Source organism: Podarcis liolepis (genome assembly GCF_965112155.1).
Source record: "Podarcis liolepis genome assembly, chromosome: 1".
NCBI classification, from domain to species: domain Eukaryota; kingdom Metazoa; phylum Chordata; class Lepidosauria; order Squamata; family Lacertidae; genus Podarcis; species Podarcis liolepis.
Window position 1 is genome coordinate 14,450,533 of NC_139554.1, and position 27,169 is coordinate 14,477,701.

Genomic DNA, 27,169 nt, shown 5'->3' on the forward strand with positions numbered 1-27,169 from the left:
TGCCTTTCCCCCAGGCGGCTGTTTGGGCCCCTGTGGTGTGCTGGGCTGGATGGGCCCCACATTGGATTGATTCGATTTATTATACGTGTGCGCTGCTTTTCATTCAAACGAATGCCAAAGCGGACTACCAAGGGTGCAAAATCGATCACATGACGTGACACCATAGCTGTCAACTTTTCCCTTTTCTTGCGAGGAATCCTATTCGGAATAAGGGAATTTCCCTTTAAAAAAGGGAGACGTTGACAGCTATGTGTGACACCCACAGAGAACCTGAATGGCAATGCCCATCGACTTGGGGGAGAGCTCTATTATTAGATGTGGGGTGCGAAGGGGCCTGGGCCCCTAGGAGTTGGCTCCTATGCAATCAACAACAGTAACAAGACTGAACACTATACAGTGGTACCTCGGATTACGTACTTCGTTCCGGAGGTCTGTACTTAACCTGAAACTGTTCTTAACCTGAAGCACTTTAGCTAATGGGGCCTCCCGCTGCCGCTGTGCAATTTCTGTTCTCATCCTGAAGCAAAGTTCTTGACCTGAAGCACTATTTCTGGGTTAGCGGAGTGTGTAACCTGAAGCGTCTGTAACCTGAAGCGTATGTAACCCGAGGTCCCACTGTAGAGTGTCACAAACACAACACAAATCACGTAGAATGATTAGCTAATCCCCATAATAATTTCATTCTAGAAAACACTGTTCACAAAGCAGGGCTTCTTCTTCTTACTGCCCAGCTGCCAGCAAGAGGCCCTAACAGGTGAGTGTGCCCGGCGGGGTGGGTCTGGAAAGCGACGGTGAAGAACAAATTGGAGGGGGGGACCCCGATCGCTTGCATTTGCTCCCCCGCGCGTCACGTGGAGACCAAATCCAGGCAGGCAGGCGCGCACCCGCCCCGCTCGCATTCCATCCCTCCTCCTCCTCTCCCCCGCCCGCCGTCCTGCGACGCGCCGCACCACGGCCAGCCCCGCCCCCTTTTCGCTCCCGCCTCGGCCAATGGGGATCCGCCGCCATTAACCCTTCCCGGGGTGGAGCAGGGCCGGAATTCTGTGTGTGTGAGTGTGGAGACTGAGGGAGGGGGAGGGAGAAAAAACCTGAGGAGAAAAAGAGGCGGCGGCAGCAGCGGCGGCGGCAGACGCGGAGGAGGCCGCGGCTTGGATTCCGACGGCGACGGGAAGGGAAGCCGCCGCCGCCGCTGCGACGACTGAGGAGAAAAGGAGCCCCCCGAAGAAGGCTGGCCCTCCGTCCGGCCCGGGTGGGCAGTGCAGCCGGCAGCAGGCCTCGTCCGCGCCTCCCCACCGCCGCGCGCCCGCTTCGCCCCTTTCCCTCAGAGCGGAGTCTCGGCTCGGGCCTCAGCGGCGGCGCCGGAGATGATGCCGGTGAGCGGCGGCGGGGCTGTGAGGGAGGCGGGCGGGCTTCTCTTCCTCTCTCGGGCGGGATAATCCTCCCGTCTGTCTGTCTGTCTGTCCCGGCGGAAAGGGCGGCCAAAGGCAGGCGGCTCTCGAGTAAAAGGAAAAAAACCACCTCGTGTGCTCCCGCCTCCTCGCCTTTCCTTCGATCCCGAGCGGGGAGATCTCAGGAACGGCTCCCTTCCTCCCTCGCCTATCCCAGGAAACGGTACAAAACGCACGCCAGGGAGGGATCCTGTCAACCCCTCTTTTCGCGATCGGAGCCAGGCTGAGAGGAGGATTTAAACTGTAAAGGGGGAAACGAAAAAGCCTAATCCGTGATGATTATGGCGCTGTTTAAAATAAGGACAGGAAGGTTGATTTGTGTTTTTTTTGGTCGCCCTTTTGTGGGTTGATTGACGCTGTCATTGTTGTTGATGGAGGAGGAATGGGGGGGGGGTAATCCAGGCGAAAGAACTGCGAGGTGTGTTTGCTTCCTGGCCTTATGGGTCGGGCATTGTTTTGTGTCAGCTCCTGCTGCCTCTGAATGGGCACCGCAGAAGCACCTAGAGGTAGCTGGAGGATAGAAGGGAATAAAAAGAGCACGAACAGGCTGCAATCCGATGCGCACTTGTGTGTAAGACCCACTGGGACTCGGAATACCTGCGCCTTAGTTTTCTTCCCCGCTTGCTTTTGAGTAAAGCCCCACCGAATACAGTCGGGTTTGATTATTTCCAAGGAAAGATGCATAAGGCCGGGCTGCGGAGTTCCCTGTTAACCCTTCTTTGCATCACTGCTATTTCTTTATTAAAAATGTGCGATCTGCCCCCCCCCCCCATATGCATCTATAGTTGCGGCTTGCGTTTTCCACTACTCATCTCAGCATCAGTGAATATAGGCTTGCTTTGTTGCTCTGACTTTTATTGCAATGGCAGGATATTTTATTTTAAAATCGTTGTTTCTCCGATGGCCCGCTTTGTTGTAAATTTATTTCGATTCCTTGGTGAAATGCTTCATAATAATATGTGGTTTATTTATAGCTAGCTCTTAATGTTGATTAGTGAATTATTCATTTGTTCGATTCGGAAGATTATTTTGCCTCAATTGCTCCCCAGCGTTTAAAGAAAAGGAAACTTGGAGGAAATCTTCTAAAACGGAAATTCCAAAATAATTCACCCTCCTAAAACTAAATACTGCAGAGATTCCCACCCTTAATCATATGGAAGTGAGATAATGCTTGGATATGAGAAAATAGGAAAGAGTAAGCAATGAATTAGGATTTATTATTATTATTTCTTCATGCTGAGAAGAACACAGGAAGTAGTATCAAGGGGGTTTGTCTGTTGCAGTGGTAATGTGTGGCTTAAAATGCCCCTTTTGTCATACATTGTAAGACAAATACACATTCTCTCCCCTTTGTTGGAAATCTTAAAAAAAAACAGTCTGTTAAAATTGGCAAAAAGAGTGTCACTGGAATGAATGGATTTACAGAATTTGCTTATGATCTAGGCCTCTGAAGTGGAACACATATACATGCATGTAATCTTACTGACTTTAGCTGCAGTCCATTAAGCAGTTCCTTTGGAAGAGTATCTCCCATGACTTACTCGCCATATTCCAGTATCGGTGTTCTGGGGATTTCATCCCATGAGATGTAAACCACGATAGTGTGTGTAGTTCTTCTAGTATGCTCATGTAATAGCCTTTGTCAAGGCTGTAACTTATGAATTTAAGATGATTGTATATGTTGTTAGGAGGGAGCTGTAAAACAGGCACAGTCAGTTTTACAGGCATAGCATGCAACCTGAAACATGGCTTGCATTTTCTGTCTCTGGATTGTATGTATTTTAATGCATAACTCTTAAAACACTGTTTCTGTTATTATTTTGCCTTTTGTTTTAAGCTAGTGATTCATTAGTGCCTATATTTTGTATTCATTTTATTCTTATATTAAATATTCTTTTTTTGTCATATGAGACTGCAGTAACAGCAATGACTTTTGAATGTTACTTCATGCACCTTTCAGAAACATTTTAGTAGCAATGATCCCTCTGTAAATCTGATACAATTACTTCATACAATTACTGCATTTCCAGTTACATTACAGTTACATACAATTACTGCATTTCCAGTTACAGTACTAGATACCACCCAGGGGTCCTTTGGGAGGAAGAGTGGAATATTAAGTAAATTAAATAAATAAATGAAACAGGATTTGTTTTCCTTCCATGGCATGAAGTAGTAAAGTGATTTTCTTGATTTTTGTTTGATTTTGTATCTGTCATAATGCAGAAGATTATGCATAGAAAGAGTAAAATACTTATAGTGACTCTGAGTCCTGACCTTCAGCACCAGGATGCTCCTGTTCTTGGCTTCAGCATAAATTGCATATATATAGAAGTATGTCCAATTGTCTGATACCTCGCGTTGTGAATGAGGAGCTCAGTACAAGCAGAGTTACTTTGAATTGACCACAGCAGCTTTGAGCCTATGGCAGCTATCCACAAACCACTTAAAATAATTTAATCCTACTCAAGCCACGGTGGCTAAGCTTTATTAAGTGCGTACATTTATGTTCTGTAATAAAAAGGCCAGTATCATTGGGTATTGCAGTTGTTAGGGGTAATACACATATGCACTTAGGAGCCCCCTCAAAGTTGTGTTGTACCACACAGACATTTGCATTGCTGCATTACTGGGTGGGGTGGGAGGATTAAAGGGTTGAACTGTACCTCCCCTCTCCTACTATTGCATCACAGACCCACAGACTCATTTCAGTGTGGTGGAGCAGCTTTTCCTTTCAAAGCTGGTTTACTACCAGCAGTCTGGCCAGCTGTAGCTTTCTCTAGCTTAGTCTTTCCCACCACCCTCAATTGCAGCATTTTCCCAGTTCCTTGCCCTTACAGATTTTAAGACTGGAGGATTCACACTGAGTGGGACAGGAAACTGGAAGAGCCTGGCAGGAGCAGAACTGTGATGTTTGAGAGCCAATGTGGTGTAATGGTTTGAGTGATGGACTATGATGTAGGAGACCAGGGTTCAAATTCCCACTCAGCCATGAAGCTCACCGGGTGACCTTGGACCAGTCACCATCTCTTAGCCTAACCTACCTCATAGGGCTGTTGTGTGGATGAAATGGAGAGGATGAGAACCATGTACATCACCTTGGGAGCTAAAGCTCACTTGGAAGATAAAGGTGGTATATAAATGTAATAAAAATGTTTAATGAAATGAAAACCTTAACAGGAGCTGTGATGGGTATGAGATTTTCAGAAGCAGGGAGCTCAGTTAAATCAAAAGTCCAATTCTGTCCCAGTCCTTTCTCACCTATGCTGTGACTGTGGCCATGTTGGAAAGCATTGGAGCTCTAAAAAACAATATATGGCTAAACCCAAAGAAATAAATGTAATTTTGTAGAATACTGTTTTGAAGTGATATTGGTAAAATTGATCAGAACTATATTGGTGAGGTCCTTGTAGTTGTGCTTTATTGATTTTTAATTTTTTTTTAGCATATATGGTAGATGAAATATAATTGTCAATTGCTACTCTAGCAGCATGCCAAGAATGGAATCTAGAAGGTGGAGTTATGCTGATGCAGGGTGGGGTTGTGATCAGTAGACTTGTGGGAGGAACTGAAGAGTCTGCAATTGGAGACACTGCTGAGTAGGGAAGACCTGCCTCTGGGCACAAACACTGGAGTTGTCAGGAGAGGGGCAATATTACTGTAGTTTACATCCAGTAGGACGGTGAATGCTTTCCATTTGCTTAAATGGAGAAAATAAAGGGTTTGTTCCTATTACAGAAAAACAAAGAACTGGTGTTGGGGAAACCAGCACCTTTGGCACTATTCTCCAAAAGACTCCGCACTGGACATGCACCCACTGGTTATGTTGACAGGCATCCTAATAGAGTAAATAATTGTTTTTTTATGTATGCATATACATGTATTTTTTAAAAAACACTTCTCTGTGTTCGTCATGCCCCAGCATTACATTTTTGTCATGCTAGATTGTGACAAAGGAGAGCTGTTGGAACTCTGTATAGAATCCACAAATCCACAGTGCCTTCCTTCCCCATTCTCTTTTATTATCTCTGTTTTTGCTCATTTCCCCTTCACAATCCATCACTCCTCACTCCTCTGTCTCATTGCTTCTCCTCTTATGTGTGGGAAAGACCCTCTAAGGTAGCATCAGCTTATTTTAGGGCAAGATCCTGTATACCTGAAGGAGCGTCTCCACCCTCATCATTCAGTCCGGACACTGAGATCCAGCACCGAGGGCCTTCTGGCGGTTCCCTCACTGCGAGAAGTGAGGTTACAGGGAATCAGGCAGAGGACCTTCTCGGTAGTGGCGCCCGCCCTGCCCTTCAGATGTGAAGGAAATAAGCAGCTATCCTATCTTTAAAAGACATCTGAAGGCAGCCCTGTTTAGGGAAGTTTTTAATATTTAATGCTGTATTGTTTTTAATACTCTATTGGGAGCCACCCAGAGTGGCTGGGGAAACTCAGCCAGATGGGCAGGGTATAAATAATAAATTATTATTATTATTATTATTATTATTATTATTATTATTATTATTATTATTATATAAGATAAGATCCTAAACAAATGGAACCATTGAGTTGGTGCCATGTTGTCCAATATACTGTCTTGAATTTGATATTACAGTATCTTAAATCAAAATAGAATTTTGCAACTGTAGGCAAAACATATCAAGGACTTGATCATGTGATCACTGCAGTAAGTTTGTTTACTACCAGTTGCTAGGGAGCATAAGTGGGCAAGCACTGTTGCATTCATGTCCTGCTTGTGAATAACTTCCCAAAGGCTTCTGCATGGCTTCTGTGGGAACAGGATGCTGGGCTAGATGAACTAGCAGGGCTCTTTTTATGTTCTTGCTATAACAGTACCTGTTGAATTTCAGAGCACTAAATGTAATTCTTTTGGCCTTTCCAATATAATATGGTGGTGTTCATGAGAAACTTTTGGAAATCGTTTTTTGTTGTTAAAATAAAATTGCTATTGACAGTCTCAGCCATTTTCCCATACGTTGAGTAGAAAGCAGAAGCAATACTATTTTGGATTAAGTTTGCATTGCTATTTTACCCAACTCTTGGGAAACCCTAAAATCTATTATTCTAACCTACTTGGTTCTAGGGGATGCCCTTGAAAACAGTCTTTAGTTTTGAGGTCCATATTTTAACAAGAATGTTCACAAGCTAGAGAAGATTTGGAAGGCATTAATATAATGGGTTTCAAATTGAATACACACCCGTAATAGAAGGCAGTGAACTGACTTCCTTTTGAACTGAGAGGGTTGGGGGTGGGGGGAGAATTACAAGACTGGTAAAAATAAAAGACACAAACACGTTAGTCAGAAACAGTGCTTTTTGAACTGAGGGGGTTGAGAAAAAGAATTACAAGGTACAAAAATGTTAGAAACAGTGGCATAATATAAGTCTAAACAAATTTGTTGCAGTAAGATAAGTAATATTTCTGAGCTATTACTTTTTTAAAATGACCCCTTTGACTGTAAGAGTGGCAGGACAATAAAAGTACGGTAATTGCTAAGGGAAGGTGTGAATGAGTATTCCTTCAAGAGGCCTGACATATTTTTTATCAGCCATATTCTGTGGATGGTAATTGATTTATGCTTTGGGGCAGTATTGCCTATTAGGCAGTATACTATGTATTTTGCCCTACCAAAACATGGATTCAGGTATCCAAGATTCTGGGGTTGTAATTATGCAAATACCTAGTAAGCCTAAATCTACAGCAGGGTGACACTTTTATTAGGACCAACTAAAATGGCAAAAAATAATGAGCCAGCTTTCAAGTTCTGCAGAGCTCTTTGTCAGACACAATATTAAACAGTGTGTGTGTATGTGTAAGTTGGGAGTGGTATAGTTGCTCCTCAAGTCTGCAATTTATAACTATCTTAAAGAGGATCCAAGGAGGAGTGTTGTAGGCATAATTGGATTAGACTCTGGAGATACAAGACAGCATGTAATGCTTCTATTTTGGGGCTTTCAAATAATTTAACCCTTTTTGCCATTTGTAGTTGTAGGCGGCAGCTTACTTTTTGAAATATTTTTTTTAAAGAAAGGTACTGATTTTTCTGTGGGTTTAGAATATTTTATGTATTACTGTTAAGTTTATTTTATACTGTATTATCCTATTTTTTCTGCCTTTGAGAAGCTTTCTAAAAGCTTGGATATTAATTTATTACATAATAAAAATACGAAAGCAAGACAGAGACCTGTATTCATGAGGCAGAGAGTGAGATGGGGCCAGTGAAGATGTAATACAGTGGTACCTCGGGTTGCATACGCTTCAGGTTACATACGCTTCAGGTTACAGACTCTGCTAACCCAGAAATATTACCTCAGGTTAAGAACTTTGCTTCAGGATGAGAACAGAAATCATGCTCCAGCGGTGCGGCGGCAGTTTGAGGCCCTATTACTAAAGTGGCGCTTCAGGTTAAGAACAGTTTCAGATTCAGAATGGACCTCCGGAACGAATTAAGTACTTAACCCGAGGTACCACTGTACTACCAACGTCTTAAGCCTTGTTAGTAGATTGGAAGCAGGCTTCCTTCCCAAATACCTGTCCCTTACCAGCTTTAACCACAGTTAAGTGTGGGTCAGCACTGATATTCATGGTAACTAATGCAAACTAGAGTGGAACTAAACATTTCAAGGGTGACTACATTTCATTTTCTAACCCATGTGCTTGTCTAACCCTGTGCTTGTCACATGAGTATAGTGGTGGGGACACTACCAGGGGGAAATTGGCAGGTCCAAGAGGAGGGGGAGAAAATAGACACTTGCATGTGCATATGAGGCATATTTTTTCACATATGCAGTGGCATTTTAATACATTTTCAGTCTTCTTCCGGGAAAAAAAGAATGGGTTAGCAGCAATGCTTTCCACGAGTCATACATGGAGTTACACAGTCTTAGGAATCTTTTTGTGATATCTTCAGTCATTGAAGCATAACTGTCTGTCTATAAGAAATAAAGGTAAAGTGTTTTGCTTGTGCAACCAGACATACCTTAGTTGCCTATAAATAAATATTTCACGAACTGTTTCAAAGGTAGCAAGACTAAGCCCAAAGTTTCTTACCTGTCCAGTTAGTTAGGCACTTCAGAATAAAGTAATGGGAGTTACCTATTCAGTTCTACAATTTACTTCATGGTTCTGAAAGTAACCCCATCTCATAAGAGCATAAGGGTAGCTAGATTATTTATTTATTATTTATTTATTAAAAATTATACCCTGCTTTTCATCACATATGGGTCAAAAAGAAACTTAAACAATAAAATTATATAATACATTTTTGGAGTAAGAGTGGAAGTGACTAATTAGCTGTCAGAAGGCAAAAGTAGGTGCACAAACTGGAAATGGCTAATGATGGGTGTAATTACAAATGCATGAATCTTTGGCTTAATTAAGGCACCTGTTCATAACATAAATTAGGGATCCCTTCTATCGTGGGTGTATAGCAGGCTTCCTCAAACTCTGCCCTCCAGATGTTTTGAGACTACAGTTTCCATCATCCCTGACCACTGGTCCTGCTAGCTAGGGATCATGGGAGTTGTAGGCCAAAAACATCTGAAGGGCCAAGCTTGAGGAAGCCTGGTGTAGAGAGCGAATATAGAACTAAACTTAATTATGTCCAGGCTCTGGAGTTAGCATTGTTAGGCAAAGAGCCTTTGATCTGAGCTTCAGGGCATTGCACAAAAAGGGGTTGTCCAAACTAGGTAGTTAGACCAGTGTTTCCCAACCGGTGTTCCGCGGCACACGAGTGTGCCGTGAGACGTTGCCTCGTGTGCCGCGAGATGCCTGGAGGGAGGCGGGCGAGTCGGGCGGCGAGAGGCGGGGCGGCGGCGGCGAGGAGAGGCCGCGCCTCCTGCTGCTGCCTGGCGCTCCTCCTCGCAGCCGGCAGCGCTGCCTGGGCGCCTCCACGCGACTCTGCCTCGCTGGGTTTGGTCTCCCAGCAGAGACGGGTCACACGCGCCCCTCCCTCCCTCCCTCAGCCTGTGCGGAGGGAGAGCCGGAGAGAGGCATCGCTCCTGCGCTCCGAGGCGGATTGAGCGCAGCTGAGAGGAGCTGCCGAGGGAAAAAACTTTCACTTTTGTGCGTCCCTCCCGGCGTGACGCTGCGCGCTGACGTCACGGGGCGGGGCTTTAATGGTGGTGTGCCGCGAGATTTTTTTTCAGTAAACAGGTGTGCCGTTGCCCAAAAACGTTTGGGAAAGACTGAGTTAGACAAGATATCAGTTGGAAAGGATGCATGATGCAAGCAGGCTGGAGCCAAATGCAAGAAAGAGTAACAAGCCAGATAAGAAAGCCTAAATTGTTGTCCAGATAAAATCCTATCATAATCTGGAAGCATTTATAGCTAGGTGGTCATAAGTCAAATCAATGGACTATCTAAGGGGTGGAGCGATACTGGAGCCTGAAGGGAATAGTACTGCCCCATAGCTTTCCACTGTGCAGGCTTCAGTGGCCAATAATAATGGACATCAGCATGCAAAATCACAAGCTCCTGTTTGATCCCATGACGCCTTTCTGACCATAATTCCCCTTTTACTTGAGCAGAGCACTTGAGACTCATTCACATGTATTTATCCTGAGATGGCAAACCCTTATCTTGCTTCACTCTATAATTTGCTTATAGTATCAAGGGATTACACAAGGACTTAAGTGAGTTGACATTGAAGTAGTGATATATAGAAGTTTTTGTCTTTTCTTAGTTTGCATAACTGACGAGGTATGCAACATGACCTCAGGTATGTAAAGGTGAATGAAATTCAGGAAGCATATATAGTTGAAAATCTCCTATTCTGGCATGCAACAATTGCTGATTCACCGTAACAATCTTGAGTTAACAATCACTGAAATAACTTCAAGTATTCCTGTTTGTGTAAATAAGCCTTTAGTGATTGTGTCCTATGGTTAATTATCTAAGAATAATAATAAAAGGAGATTCAGAATTTATATGCTGCAGATTTACTGTATGTGAATTACTTAAACGTAGTTTGAGGTGTAGCACCAATATATGAAATATTAGGTTTAAAATATCCTTCTCCATGGTTACCAGACCTCAGTTCTAATTCCATAGACTGTTTCAACCATGAGTGTGATAACTAGCGCTTGGACTCAAACCCAATAACATTTTTCATTTAGTATGATTTGCTGCCATGCTGTGTTGAAGGCACTAGTGTAAGTGTCTTGAGCCATTGCTTAAATAAACCATGAAATCCATCTCATCATGTTTCTCTGAATGACTTAGAAGATTTGCAGCTTCATTTGCTCCTTTATATATCTGCTTTGCCTTTTTATTTTATGGCTATTTTGTAAGTACAATTTTAGATTCCTTGATGCAGAAAAAGGCTATAGTAGGGGATGAAATCTCTGTGGTGAGTGCGTGTACATCTTTGTTAAAGAGAACTGTGTGCATACAAAGTATTTGTGCATGTATAATTTACTGGATTGGAAACCATAGGTGCGAATCCTGGACTTATTAACTGTGTAATCTTTTCTATCTATCTATCTAGTCTGAAGTAAGCACCACTGATTTCAGTGTAACTTACTTTTAGGTAAGTATAGTTGTAGTCTTAGACACACATTCTTAGACATATGCAGTCTATCCATACTTCTTTGGTTTGAGTCAAGTGCAGAGTCTGATGTGCATTTAAATTAAAATTGCATTCTTGTGCTGGTTTTGTTTTTGTTTTTTTGTTTGCTGCATTGTGTATGACCAGAGTTGGATTAGGGCCAGTATGCTCTAGGCAAAGAAAATTAAAAAAATACTTGGTGGCTGACTTGGGTATTTGAACCACATCTTGTTTGCTGTCATTTTGAGCAGAAAGCTGTTGTCTTGACTATGTTTGGGGATATGTTTGGGCTAGCATAAAGCCAGCTACCTTTGGTATATATCATGTGGTTCTACTTTCGGAAGTGAGAGGAAGCATTTTGTGGTTTTGTATCTTTCAGCCATCAACAGATCAATTAGTGTATCTTTCTAGAACTGCTTTCTAAATGTTATATGAAAATGTTCTTATTTCCAAAACTTAATCTTAGCTGTACATTAACAGATTAGTCCTATACATGTTTTTCTAGAAGTCCTATTGAATTCATCGGGACTTACTCCCATATAAAATGTGTACAGGATTACATCCTAAGTAAATGCCTTTGCATTTCATGTCCCAAAGTGAAGAGAGAGTAGGAAAATAAAACTTTATTGCTTGCATAAAATAAGTAGAACTTGACATGAAGTAAAATGAAAGATGTGCTGTACTAATTATTTACAGTCTTGTACTGTTTTTACTTATTTATAGTCTTGTACTGTTTTTATAAGGGTGGCGCTGTGGGTAAAACCACAGAGCCTAGGACTTGCCGATCAAAAGGTCAGCGGTTCGAATCCCTGTGACGGGGTGAGCTTCTGTTGTTCGGTCCCTGCTCCTGCCCACCTGGCAGTTTGAAAGCACGTCAAAGTGCAAGTAGATAAATAGGTACCGCTCCGGCGGGAAGGTAAACGGCATTTCCGTGTGCTGCTCTGGTTCGCCAGAAGCGGCTTAGTCATGCTGGCCACATGACCCGGAAGCTGTCTGCGGACAAACGCTGGCTCCTTGGCCTATAGAGCGAGATGAGCGCTGCAACCCCAGAGTCGGTCACAACTGGACCTAATGGCCAGGGGTCCCTTTACCTTTACCTTTACTGTTTTTATAGCACCACCCTCAGTGTAGATCTGGTTTTTGAGTGAGATGTATAGACATTGCAAGCCTATCCCACCACAAAAAACCCTACATTAAAGTGCTTCTAAATCGTTACATTTTTCAAAGCCTGCTTGAAGCTGCTTAAGAAGGAGAAATGGATTTCCCCCGTAATTAGGCCCTTGGAGTGAGCTGTTTCACCTATTTCATTTATGGTACTAAATGAATAATAGTATACTAGGCTGGGCAAATGTGGCTATCAGGCTTCGTAACCAATGTTTGCATCAAGGAATGAACTTGATTTTACTTGGTCCACATTTTTCTAAACTAATATCTAACTTTGGCTTAACGTGAACACACACAGCATGCTCAAGAGTGTCTGCTTTCCTCCTACCCACATTCCTGACCATGCTACACCAAGAGAAACAAACTATAAGCCTTAGTTTGTCGTGTTGTCTGAACCTGGACTTGTGGGTTGTTTCTCTCCTAACCACAAATGGTAGTCAATATATATTCTTCTCCTTCCTGGTTGTGGTTTGTTTAGGGAAAAACAAACCATGAGTGCACAATACAACAAGGAAGGCCTTGTGGTTTGTTGCAAAGTGAGGACTTGGGGGCAGCATGCACCAGTGTGTTGCTTATTCATGCTAAACCAGAGTTAAAGATTTATGGTTTAATGTGAAATGTGGGCACAGTCTAAATCTATTGAGCAAAAGTAATCAAAAAAGTAACTGTAATTACTTTTATATTTTGTGTTAAAAAAAACCCTAACATCTTGAAAATCTAGCCAATTAAATATCAAAAGGCATTATGTGCTTTATGTAGTTGTAAGCAACAATTTTCCCTTTCAGCTGATCACTTTCAAGAATTCCAGTTTCCTAATAGTTTAATATTTTTGTGTTTTTTTGGCATATGTGCTGAAGTAAATTGCTGACCATTCTAAAAGTAATTACTTTGCCTATACACAGCATACATGAAGATTGCAGCTGTAAAACAAATTGTTCCTAAGTAGCTACATTGGTCAGAAGGACCATTACATCATCATCATCATCATCCTTATTATTATCAACAGCAGCAACAACAACAAATTTCCCATTAATCCTAATCCTATGAAGTAGATTTTTAACAGGTTTTGCAATTAGACCTCTTGGGGCAAAATATAATTAGATTGTCTTTGCCAAGTGAGTCTTTGGTTATGCTACATTTAAATCTAGGTTTCCCAGTTCTGTCCTCTCCTCTTCTTTAATGCATACTTGTAACTGCTTGTTGGGTAGTATAAAGTGCTTGGAATGTACTTTTAGAATCAACAAAGGAGAGGGTCGACAACCTGTGCCAGCAACTTTTAAAATTCTACTGATTATGGATATGAATAGATAAGGAAGTATACTTATTGTACTCTTTAGGCAACTTTCTATGGTCAAGCTGGATTGTCTAAATAAATGGTAGATAGTATTTAACTTGATGTGGCAGCTTCTTCTTCTGAGTGATTAGCTCAAGAAGATTACCAGTTGCTGACATGAATTCTGCGATCTGGGGTGCTTTTTCTTCAGTATATAACAGTCCTGTAGTGCTGGATCTTAATTTAGGAGCTTCTGTCCATGTTCCATAAAAAGTTTGATGCAGGTCATTTATATGGGGTTTATGTCATGCTAAAAGCAAGCTGATACCATTTAAGGGTGCAGATGATGGAGGGGAGGCACTGTTTGAAATTGGAAGTAAGAAAGAGAGCTAATTTGTGCATCAAGTCACAGATTTCCTGACCCTTGTATAAATGCTTACCACTGTTGCTATTCCTTTGTCTCTGCAAAAGGTTAGCATTTTTGATCATGGAGATACATTTGCACATGCTGCACAATAATGATTGCTGCTGAAAATAATTACTGCTGTTAATATCTATTGATTTTAATATATGTATATATAATTGGTAGTGGGAACTGTCTTCTATATGGCAGGTAGTAAACAGACTAAATGCTACATTTCTAAAGAGGGGAAATCGAAGTTTCCCTACTTATGTAATAATCACTTCAAAGTTAGCCCATCTTTTAAAATGCGACACTGCTTTAACAGAGGCAGCAGTTAGTACAACTACACACTTGATGAAGAGAGCTCCTCATGTAAGGTTACCTAATTAGGTGAAATTCAATCCACCATATCTACTTGCTGTCACAACTGTGCTCTGCCTTGTTTCATTAGGCTTTCTTATCTAGGCACGTCACTACCTCTTGTATTCATATAGCTGCACACCAGACCAGAATATCCATTTAAGTAGATTGTAGCACTGTAGCCTTTGCACAGAAACTGTTTTAGATTCCAGCTTTCACTTTTTAAGTTCATTTTTAAATCTCTCTGGGTGACTTTACACATGAGGAACATTCTAAGAATGATTGTTCAAAGTGTCTTAAACACATCAAAAGAGAGCATTTGGCAGCTGGGGAGGAGCGGCTTGAAACAGAGAAATGGGAAAATAGGCAAAATAATGAAAAAAAAGGTGAGAGCTTGTTAACATAACTTATAGCTATATTATTGTGTTCTTTTTTTGTAGCATTCTTTTGTAGCATCCGTCCAATGATGCTGTCTTTGTACATGCACTTGATTGGAAAGTTGTTTTGCTTTGTTTACATTATGTGTGTTTGAATTCTTTTAAACAAAAGCAAATTTTAGAATTTGTTTTCAATCCTATTTTCTTGTTCTCCTAGCTTGTGTTATATTTCTAATAATAATAATAATAACAACCACCAGAAGTTTGTGAGAAACAGCTGCCCTGATCATATATCTGTATATGTTTCTTTCTCCTATGTATAGTACCCTGTAAACAAAAGCATTTTGCTAATGATCAACCGCTTCAGTCCGCAGAATTGGTACTACTATAGGTGCCACATAATACCCGTTCTGCATTTGTAAGAACTCAGTTGCTGAGTGTGGCAGCACCTGCACTTTGGAACTCCCTGCCTATTGAGATCAAGCAGGCACCTTCACTGTACTCTTTTTGACACCTGCTAAAACATTCTTGTATAGACAACAAGCCTACCAAGATGCTTAGAAAGCTGAGGTAATTTTAATCTGTTTTAGTATTTTAATTCATGTATGTTTTAAAGAAGGGTTGTGAATTTTTCTCAATTTTATTGTTCCATCTTTTTGTAAATCACTTTGAGATTTTTTAATAAGCAAGTGGTGTATGAATGGTAGAGGTAGTTCAGCCTTTTGCTACTGATCATAAAAAGATACTGCTGCCATTAGTCACATTATTAATATCTGTGAATAAATGTTTTTTTGGGAAATGCAATTTCCTGGTGCAGGGATCTTTGTTGTACTGAAATTGGTGCTTATCTGGAGAATTCATAAGTGACCTGGCAGCTGTCTCCCAATCTTCTGATTTGTTTCATGCTGCTGTACGAATGACAGAAAAGACTCACGAGATCTGTATTAGCTTGGCTTGGGGGGGGGGCGTATTTGTAAGTTGGAAAAGCAGTGCACCATGTTGCAGTGAACAAGAGACTGCATAGTTGTGAGATTGGAAAGGTTGGTTTGCGTAGTTTAACCTTGTAGCACTGATTTGGAAGGTCATGCCTTAGGCTGTTTTCATAAGTGACAGTTAGAACAGTTTTTGTATTTCCTGTGTCTATAAATGGAATAAAAAAAACCTACGTTACCTAGAATACTCTTTCAATGTTAAAATGGCTGCCTTCATTTTTTTAATGCTTTATTAACAATCACAAGCGTTAGATTTCAAGGGGAAATACACTCTTTACATCACTTGTGAAAGCACCCTTAAGGTCATTTCATTGTTTTGTGTAGTTGTTACTCATTTGCTGTGTGTGATTCATTTTACTCTTTTCATAGATTTATATAACTGAATCTTTATATCCCAAGTAGAGAAATGTGCCCCCAAATTGTGTGGGGAGACTTGCTTGGGTTTAACTGGAAAAACGTTATCCTTAGATTACCTAATTAGGGCACCATTTGACTTGGGACTCAAATAAGATTTTAAACTTAGCCCCATTCCAAACAAAGGACCCACTGTGTTTAGGATGGGTCCTTTATCACTTATGGCAGCATACTGGGTGCACATACTGCAAAAGATACAGTTCTTATGGATCATGACATCCTAGGATCTATGATAACTACATCTTGTGTCTAAGATTCTGCACTGGTACCCGGCAACTTTGCAAGGATCAGCAGGATCACATGTTCCATAGATCTTGTGGCTTGGAAACCAATATGGCAGTACTACTGGGCTAGGGTTGGGGAGGGTTTACTGATTTTGTTTATACTATGTTAGATATTTTTGTGTTTTTATATTGTAAATTGCCTTGTAATCCTCAGATGACAGGTGGTATAGAAATTTCAATAAATAAGTAATAAAATAAAATTAAGCCTCCCTGTTGTTTCCTGATAAGTTTGGATAGTGAAAGGAAGTGGTGACTGTGTTGCGGAGGGCTGGCACGAAGCCGAGCCTAACTTTAGAGCAGGGGTGCCCAAACTTTTTTCAAAGAGGGCCAGATTTGACGAAGTGAACATGCGTGAGGGCTGGCCAAAGGTGTTGAGCTCTTTTTAGTATTGAAGTTACTGAGGTTTTTGGGGGGATTTTACCCCAGGACATATACTGACACGGGGGCCAGATTAAATCGACTGGAGGGCCGGATTAGGCCCCCGAAACGGACTTAGGACATGCCTGCTTTAGAAGTTGGCTTTTATTTTAGCCTGGGAAAGGGGGCATTCTGCTCCATACTTAGAAACAATGGCTAGTGGAAATGTGTATGGAAATATGACCATAAAATGGACTGGGAAGTGAGCAAGTGGCTTCAGTTTTCCTTCCCCCTCATGCTGCAATCCTACATGTACTGACCTGGGAGTAAGCTTCATTGAATGCAGTGGGATTTACTTTGGAATAGACATACATAGGATCCAGCTATAAGTTCCTCTGCTGTCTCCTTTCCCTCTTCCCTTTAGCTGTAACATGTAACCATGTTAAGTATATAGATTTTACACATTTCTTTTTATGGGTGCTAGGAATGTAAATAGATCTTTGCCAAAGGTGGTGATTGGTGTAATTAACTTCTGCTGGCACTAAGGTGCTGAAGCTTTCCTAAAGAGGAAGAGTAAAGCAGCACTTAGGTCCAGGATAACTTAGCTAACACTTCTGCCTCCTTCCTAGGATCTGAGGGAGAAACGGCATTTTACGTCTTGCCTGCCATGGAAGCATGCACGAGAGACAGACAGACAGAGAGCCTTCCCAGTGGCCACACCCAGATCCTAGAACATCCTGTGAAATATGGTTGGCCCCATCCCTTGCTGTTTGTTTAAGTCCTTTTTATTCCAATAGACTTTTTGTTCTGTGGGGGACAGTGCATTTTATCATTCAGTTGCTGGTCCTCTTCTTCAATGGATCATAGAATAATTTTTTTAATGGAATTTGCAAGGGCAGGATGTAAGTATCTATAAACAGTCCCCCCCCCTCAAGTTAGATATTGCATGTTCCATAAACTCTAGTCTATTACCTTCCCTTCTCTCAGTTTTCCTGCAATACATAGTTCAGGTGGAGAAGATGAGCAGGCAGACATGCAGAACTGTGGAGAATATATAAATTGTTGTGGACCTTTTATAACTACTTCAAGTATCTTCTATTTTTGTAGCACTGCATTGGCTTCTGAGGCATCTTAATGTGTCCATAGCAACATGTAATTGTATCTTGCTGACAAAATGTTTAATATGTTAGGAATCAGTACATACTCGTGAAGACGTGCATAAATTTTAAAATGCACACCACGCTAGATCTATAATCATTTATCCTTTCTGTCTGCTGTTGGAGGTAGGGAAGTGCCACTCCAGAGAATATAATTCATTGTTCACAGCTATGTAAAACTTAAACTTGCATAAAATAAAATACTCCTATCTATAGACATGTTGAAAGGGACTGGTTTGATAGGCCAAGTCAGCCAGGCAGTGTTTCTGTAAGTTGTTAGACTTTGTAGAATAAGTGTAGCAGAGTGGAGGTAGAGATGGGCTTCATAGTCCATATTCTGCAAAGCAACTTAACTGCTGTTATGAACAGAGGTTGTTAGATAGCTGAATGTTCCTGCCTCCATCACACACCTCACCCTGGCATGGTCTTTCTATATAGTGGAGTAGGGTTGTTACTAATTTGTTTCTTGGAATCCTTGCCTGCCTTTTGCACAGGTGAAAACTTTGTTAACCATGAACCTTTATTTTATTTATATACTTAACAAAATAAATTAAGGAAGGGGTTTCAAAACTTTTAAAATTTGGTTATGTCTTGTTTATATTATCATCAAAAAGTCAATAAAATTTATTACATAATATTCTAAAATGGAGGAGAAAAGTAAAATAAATCCTTTATATTCCAACTAGGAAAATGCCCACCAAATTGGATTTGTTTTGGAATGTATCCATGCAACCAGAACATAGGGTCAAACTCTGGATTCTAACATTTGATGTTGAATCTCCCTACATTCGGGGCTCCCCATCAGCAAACCTGCACTGCCAGCAGCAGCCTTCTAGACTGCAGAAGTCACAGAGTGGGAAGAAGCACCTTGAATATGGTTCAGTTTCATGGTGAGGAGCAAGGCTAGTGGGGAGGAGCCTGTTAAAAGAAACCACACACATATCCCAGCTCAGCACCAGTAGGCTAATGAATGCTGTATCCAGTGCCTCATACAGTAAAATCCACGCACTCCTTCTATCCTTCATTTTGTGGACAAAATGCAACAATTACTTTTTTTTTGCAATCTAAATTAGAAAAATTCACCATGGCAATGAGAGCTGGCACAGGAGAGCCCAGGCTCCCTCTCTTGTCCTAGACTCTCAGCTAGCAAGACTTTACCCCAAAGATTGAAGCAAGTGATTTTGTAGGCAACATCATAAAATCATTTTATTTAAAATGCAGCTAGCTTAAATAATCAGAGATGGTTTCTGTGATCAGAAATATATAAAGTTACAGTAGCTTTATTGTTCTATAAAAGGAAGCCTGGTTTTCATGTTTTTTTCCTGGAAACATGAAGTCCATACACAATGTCTCATTTGCAAGCAATCCCGATAACCAGGAAATCTCTTAAAAGTTAACTGTTGAGTTGATTAAGCATTGTTTTTTAAAAGGTTCTTTCAGAATATGCAGGTTCCATTTTGATAGTTTGTTCATAGGGAATTCATTTTTCTGTTAACAGGATATTATAAAGAGGCTATTTGGATTGCTATGCACTGAAACATGAAAACCTAATTCTTTCCTATGTGAAGTCAGATAGGAAATAGGGAGGGAAATCATGTACTAAAGTTGAAGATAAAACAAAGTTTTTCTTTCCTCAAGTTCTAGAGGAATGCAGTGCTGTGGGTTTGAGGTTTTTTTTCCCTTTTTAGATAAAGATGTGTTTTTCTTTGAAAATCTTAATGAAAATGGCAGTCCCACTGAAACGTCTGAAGTATTGCTTGGGAACTTGTCTCTGATCCAAAGACGTTAGTTTGGTATGCCTGAGGGCTTAGACACACCCAGGGGTATTTTTTACTCCCTCCACCGCCAGAGCAGCAAGGCCCCCTCCCCCTCCCTTGCTAGATCAGACTGCTTTTGAAAGGTTTCAGTGTTTGAAAGAAGCTTGTTATGTGACACAAGGAGGCTGATATTCAATAAACATCATCCCAAAGCTGCCTTGGACATGCAGAAGTAGTTCTGTGACTCTCTGGATTTTGGTCACTGTTTCCTTTTTTCTTCTTGGCAATAAAGCAGTTAATTATCATTTCATTACTACTGGGAGAGTTACAAGAGAGAAGGTTTTCCTTCTGAAGCCAAGGTTTGTGTTCACTCTTTATTATTTGAGGAAAGCATATCATCCCTCAACAGCATTTTCCTTCCTGCTGCTTCTATATTTCCAATAGGCAAAGTTCTACTGGATTGTATTATGTGATACACATTAAAAGATGCAACTTTAACTTGTGCTTGATTACACCTTGTGTAGGTAAGACATGTTTTATTGTGTTAATTAGCTGAGGCCCAGTATAGTGTTGCATATATGAGCTGGAAGTTCAAGTTCAGCCATGAGGTGGCTTGGTAGCCTAAGGCAAGTTTGCTGCCCCACAGTCTCAGAACTCCATCTGTAATAAGGGGATAAAGTTGTTTTACCTTATAGGCTGTTCTAAATATTATTGATGACAGAGTCAATTGTACAGACATTAGTCTCTGCATAATGCAGCCCTTCCAGAACTGTACAGCTTCACATTGCAGGATTGTGTGTGTGCGGAGGATGGGGGATCATGTTTGAATGCTCCCCTTTGTAGCATTGTATTTATATGGTATGCCATCATGTCAAAGAGATGGTAAGGCTGAATGTTGGCTTTTCCCTTCCAGTTGACCCTGAGATGGTGAATGTGAAACAGTTTTGCTTTAAAAAAATGTTACGTAACTATGTTATGCCCAGAATTAAAAGGGTCATGTGTGGTGTTCATGTGTGCACCAGGGCTCTTCTGCCAGTCCTTTCCTACTTCAATTCTTTGTACTCCATCAAAATCTGCTCTCAAAGCATCATTTGATATGGAGTGATGTGATACAGCGAAAAGGAAAAGGCCAGCATAGTGTAGTAGTTAGAGTACTGGACGAAGACCTGGGAAACCAGAATTCAAATCCCACTCAGCCATGAAGCTTATGGGTGACCTTGGACCAAGTCACTATCTCTCAGCCTAATGTATCTCAAAGAGTTGTTGTGAGGATAAAATGGAGAGCGATAGAAGTGTGTATGCCACCTTGAGCTAAATAGAGAAAAGGTGTGATTTACATGCATTACAGACAACTCCCTGTTTGCTGGGGGAGAAATAAACTTAAATAAACATAAGACTGTATGGATCCCAGTCTAATATACTGCATGCAATGAATATATATTTGCAACACCTTTAACATGCCTTTTGTTATTATTTTATAAGCATGTCTTCCAAAAACATTTTATGTAGGTATTGTATACCATTCATGATTGCATAATTTTACTTAAGAAAATAAAAACAATGGACAATTCTGAAGAATCCAAGCAAATGGTTTGGCACAGGATAACACAGTCCTTTTCTCCAGTTGTCCTGTGATCCTACCCCATGTGCCATGGGAACTGCTGCACCAAAGTCTTGTTTGACATTCTAGCATGGTGCAACTGTAGGCTTCTCATGATCATGCTCATTTAGGAAAAATAAATCTTAGGCTGTGCACACATTACTGTTTATTCTGGCTCCAGTGTGCTCTCACTGCTGTTGTTTGAAGCCATGTACACATGAAGTGAGCCACAATCCATATCTATCCTGTAGTTTCTTGAGAAATATTGCTGTTTGATGCATTTCCCCTCAAACCAGCTTTTATCCAATTTGAAAACACAAGACGCACTCACTTTACAGTTAAGCTGAAGTGTGTACATTTGAGAGAGCCATTATACATATGCAGATGGCAGTTTTGTGAATGCGAGTTTGGGGTAGGGTGGGATGGCTGGGGTGGGGGGCTTGCAGACATTGGGAAACCAAGCAGGAAATGCACATTGAGTGAAGACATTCCCATTGCTTATCTGGTGTGTACAGCAATGTTCAAATGCAACTTGAAGCACAGCAGGGGAAAATGACCTTACTGTGTTTTAAACCACTAATGGAGACATAGCCTTATTTATGCATACAAATAAATTTGCCACTGTGAGAATATGTACTGGAATTAATAGCTTCTCAATGTCCGACTTCGCTACTAAGTAGATTTTTCATTAAGATCTAAAATTAGCTCTGGGCCTTAGCTCTGCTATTCTAACAACAAAAAATTAATTATTCACTTTGAAAGCAGTAGTTTTGACAAGGCACAGGCTTTCTTCCTAGTGAGTCATCTGCATAAAAACATGTTTGCCTAACATTTTAATGCTGCAGTAGCCTTAGTAGTATTTTTATCAATATGTTAAAACAAAAATTCTGCTGCTGGAATTATGTGATAAAAGTAGCTCTTAGATATTGGTTTACTTTAGACTTGTCCAGCCTGGTGTTCTTCATATGTTGTTGGACTCCCAACTCTCTTTGGTCCCAGCCAGCATGTACAATGGTGAGCTATCATGGATGCTTTATTCCAGAGCATTTGGGGCCACCAGGTTGGGGAAGACTGGTGTAGACCATGCCAACACAGCTCTGATATTTGTGGGGAAAAGAATGCACATCTCTTCCACAAAGTAAGTATGCCCCCAAGAGCATCATTGAAGCTATCAAAGTGTCTGCTGATGCCTGCCCGCATAAATTTGTGAAGCACAGTGACTCAGGTGGCACCCCTCATTAGCATGATCTGTGTTCAGGGGTTATTGGAGTTTCATTCCAAAACATCTGGAGGGCACAGAGTTCTAGAAGGCTGCTTAGCCCAAGTGGTACAACTTGTTAACTTTCTAATCTAGTGCAACTCGCCAAGGGATTCATAAGTCTTTTTTTGCTCACTGCCAGACACTACAAAAATGGGAGTTATCAATCATTTGGCAGGCAGGTGATGGGATCACTTGGCATGGTGGATCCCAAGAGGTGGCACTGTTTAACCCTACACTGGTTCTGATCCTATCTCCAGGATCTATTTCAGAGTATGACATTGGGTGGTTATCTGTTGCTCCCCTGGCAGTTGTGTTGTGGGGTGCTGCAGGGCACTGTCTTGTCTCCAGTGCTATTTAACATCTACATGAAGCTGTTGGGAACCATTGGGAGTAATCTTTAGGAGATTTGGGGTGAGATGTCATCAGTATGCTGTGTCAGGAGAGGCCATGCAAGTCCTAAACCAGTACCTGGACTTGGTGGTGGGCTGAATGAGGGCCCACAAATGGAGTCTGAATCCTGGCAGGATTCAAGAGCAGGGTTCATAGTCTGGGGCTACTCCCGGGTCCATGTCTAGCTCTCGAGGCCCAAGTAATCTCAGTGGCTAGAAGTACCTTTTACCAACTCCAGCTGTTTCTAAATCAGGATAGACTGACCACTGTTGGCCACATTGCTGCTGTGCACTTTGGTGGTACTGCCCCTGAGGTTGCCCAGAAGCTGCAGCCAGTGCAAGATGCAGCTGCTCAACTGCTCACTGTGGTAGAATATTACCATAATCATTTAGTTAGTTCAGCATTTGATTGATCATGTTATGCCACTGGTGAAAGTGTGGCACCTTTAAGATTAATTAATTCAACCTCTAATCCTATCTGGGAGCCATCCTCATGGACTTTAGTGAGCATTAGTTCTGAGTAATATATGGTTATTGTGACATTAACCTCTCCTAAACCAAGGTTAGGCACTTTTTAGTTTATTTAGGCACTAAGGACCTCCACAACGACAATGTTTTTATATCCACACTTTTGCAAGTGAGGAGGCAATGTTTTATATAAGTTTAAAGTTTAGCATGTTCAGCTATTGGGAGCTGGAAATCCTTGCAGATCTATGGCAAATCACTTGGAGATTTGTCAGTAGTTTCAACCCATCTGCCTATCCCTGGTGTGTTTATGATATTTTATGCAAATCAAAATCTGTGCCACTTTGAAAGATTGACTCTATATGGTGCCTTTTTTTTCTTTTTTCCAGATGATATTAACTGTGTTCCTGAGTAACAATGAACAGATTCTGACTGAAGTGCCAATTACACCTGAAACAACCTGCCGAGATGTGGTGGAATTTTGCAAAGAACCTGGGGAAGGTAGTTGCCATCTTTCTGAAGTCTGGCGTGGAAATGGTAAGCAATCACTTGGTATCCTGAACTAGTCATTTTATGCTGAATGTTTACTTTTGAGAGGGCAGTAGCTCAATATTATGCCAGGATTTATAATTTCATTCTTGTTTGAGACAATTGCAGCCTTTCTAATTTTCAACAGCTCTAGCACTATCAACCTTAGGGAAACATACTTACATACACATTTCCCCCTCAGGCTCAAAATGAAAAGGTATTTTCAGAATGCAGGGAGATGGCTGATAATATGAAAATGGTTAATTAATAAAAATAGGATTGTCAGACATGTCAATGTTGTGTTTTAATGCTGTGCTCCCCCACCCCGCCCAGCCATTATATTAACACTTGCCCTCTAAATTATCATTAGAAGAGGCATGGTATTCAAAATTAATTTAGTAGCACCTTTTGTAGCACCTTTAATTTAGTAGCATCTTTGTGAAGATGGTTTGTATATAACATGGACTTGCATGTACAGTAACTAAATGTGCGCATTTAGCCTTAAACCTATGGCTAACAAAATAGATGTGAAGAGTTCCTCGGAATGGGAGAAGTTGCCCACCCAGCTAATTCTGGCAGAAGATGAAAGTCTCATATAATTGCCTTAATTACTATAAATTAGCTCTGTATGGCACAATCCCCAGAAAATGGGTAAAGAGCAAATTAAAAATCAGTATACCTGGAGAGAGATTAGAGCAGACACTGAAGCAGTCAGAGAGCCAATGTTACAAAGAGCCTTACTTAACTAAGGTCCATTTAATATTGTTAAGGTGTGGGGAGAGGAAGGACTACATCAGGAACATGGGGGAGCTTAAAAGAGTCCTATCCCCATTTCTTACATCAGCAGCCCAGAATGATGTTTAGCAATCCTCATGAAGTGTAAAGAAGCACTTCTGTCAAACCCGCTTAGTTGCCTTCTTTGGAAAAAGTGATTGGCAAAAGGTCTGTTAACCCAATGTACTTTGACTTTAGCAAACTTTTGACCTAATGGTATATTATACCCCTTTTCTTTTTGAAAGCTTAAGAAATGAAGTAGAAGGGTCTCCTTCCAGATGTTATCAGCCTCAGCCAGTATGGCCAATAGTTGGGGATGATGGGAATTGTAGTCCAGCAATATATGGAGATCACCACAATGGCTACCTCTTCAGATGGCAATAGAGTGAAGGAGAGATCATGCTCATTGGGACAGTAATAAATGGACTGGTATCATTCTGCAAAAGTCATTATTTGGCGTTGTTTAGAATCTTCAGCAGCTTATTTATTTCAGCAATTTATATACTGCTTCACACCTTAGTTTACATAAATGACTTGTATGAAGTAGTAATACAATACTATCTAGGCTAGTAGAACTTGTGATTTGTCATGGCAAACACCTGCCATGTACTGTAGCCTTGCCAAGAACATGATATCCTCCTGAGTTTTTTTGGCTCACAAGGCCTTGGCTAGAACAATGGTGATCTCCTTATATTCTGTTGGACTGTAACAGGGATAGCTAATGTGAAGCATGCCTGATGTTATGGACTACAGCTCCCATCAGTCCCAGCCTGCATGGTCAATGGTCAGGGATGGTGAGCATTAGAGTACAACAACATCTGAGGGGCACCATATTGGCTATCCCAGATGACAGAATTAGTTATATGCAAATGGCTTGGTGGTATGAAAACTATGCCCTTTAAAAACTCAGCTTTTGTAAGACGTGCAACTTTCTGAAAAATTATTCAAAACAATCTTATTCCTTGAAGATTCCCCCCTCAAAAAAGTTGGAAAAGCAAATGTTTGAGAAACTGAAATAAATTATTTGGACCCTACTAACGTGATTTAGAAAAAGTTATTAGGTGAGAGAAAAGTAAAATAAACTGTTAACATTTCATTTTATTTTCTTACTGCAAACAAATGTCCAAGAAGTTGCTTTGATAAGAAACATTTAATTTTTCTATATTTAGAAAGACACATCCCCTTTGATCACATGATGTATGACCATCTACAGAAGTGGGGACCCCGTAGGGAGGAGGTCAAGTTTTTTCTTCGACATGAAGAATCCCCAACAGAAAGTAGTGAACAAGGTGGGTATATTTTAAATTGTTCATTGGTGCCTCAGCAGCTCGTCTTTATGTGACTCAGTTTTGTAAAGACAAGTAATATGATGACAAAATACTTGTGCTGTACTGTTGACTCTATAGTACAGATGGTTGAAGCTAAATAAAAGAATTTCTATAGGGCAAAGCGTCCCCTGCTCCCCACATATAGGCCTTTACCACAGCTGCCCAACTCTATCCAGCATTATTTTGCCCCCACTCTCCCCTTGTTTCTTCTTTTTCCTCTTCATTACCTCTCAAGTCCTTAAACATTTCTGTTTTGCTTTCTCTTCCTTCCACCTATCCACTCATTAAGCTCATGAATTGGAAGAACCTTTTGCCTCCAGACACTACAGCCATTCTTCCTTCTCCCCTTTCTGTTCCCAAGATGTGCCCCCAATAATAATCTCAGCTTTAATTCTTACAAGTAAGCTGCTAATTATCATGGTTACAGAGAAAATTTCAGAAACTGTTGGAGCAGGTATTTGGAAGACTAAATTTAAAAAACCCAACCTACATGAATGACTTCAAAAAGAATGTCAGGATTTTGTTGGAGCCTGACAAGGATGTGTAAAGTATTTGGGTTTGCAGACACCCAAAACCAATGTGCTTAATCTGTCTTTCTCTTGCTAGCTGAGTATGTTTCCTTACACATTTCCAAAAAACATACATTTTAAAATTGGGCAAAAAATGGGGTTTGGGCTCAGAAAAAAGGCTTTTAAGTATAATGACATTATAGTAGGGACACATCAGGAATGGTTGACAAAAACAACAACAACAACTTTTTTTTTTAATGGGCTATTTGGGGAAGGCACAAAACCCTCAGGGGCTGGGGACTGGATGCTGCATACAGGATACAGGCTATATGTTAGCCATTTCTGACCCTCCAGAGAAGATGCAAACATTCTCCCTTTGGACATTACATCCGGTGAAAAAACTATCACTCTTACGTACATGCTTGCCAGCACTTCTAACATTCAGAGCCACCTTTGGGTTCCTTCCTAAGGCTAATACCTGCTTCTTCCAACTTCTACATGTATGTATTTTTGCCTTTACAAGCATGTTGTACTTGGACTTTTCTGCAGTTGAGCTTTTAATCCCTATGTTCTCTTGCTACTTGCTCTTCTCTAAATTCCACATTCCTTCCACCCACCCCACCTCTTCTTCCAAAGTCATTACTAGGTCAGTCACTCCCAGTATTATTATAGAGTGAGAGCCTGTAGCTGCATCCCCAAGCAGCTTAGCTGCCAGTATGTAGCAGCAGCAGCCAATCAAGCCAGGCTTCATTCACATTCATAGTGGTGATAA

The 27,169-nt window shown here is 41.0% G+C and overlaps 1 protein-coding gene across 19 annotated transcripts in view; it reads left to right on the top strand.

Annotated features, from left to right (window-relative positions):
• Positions 1 to 928: 928 nt before the first annotated feature.
• PPP1R13B (protein phosphatase 1 regulatory subunit 13B) overlaps positions 929 to 27,169 on the top strand; it is a 65,032-nt gene continuing 38,791 nt past the window's right edge. For 4 of the 19 annotated variants that reach the window (XM_083517184.1, XM_083517170.1, XM_083517189.1 and 1 more), the window contains exons 1-3: positions 929 to 1,373; positions 23,648 to 23,795; positions 25,730 to 25,849. In XM_083517184.1, coding sequence (XP_083373310.1) covers positions 1,365 to 1,373; positions 23,648 to 23,795; positions 25,730 to 25,849 — 277 coding nt within the window. In that variant the 5' untranslated portion in view covers positions 929 to 1,364. Of the gene's footprint in view, positions 1,759 to 1,914; positions 2,020 to 14,197; positions 14,592 to 19,696; positions 19,903 to 23,647; positions 23,796 to 25,729; positions 25,850 to 27,169 lie in introns of those variants that run through there. The other 15 variants (XM_083517186.1, XM_083517177.1, XM_083517190.1 and 12 more) reach the window with 14 other exon arrangements.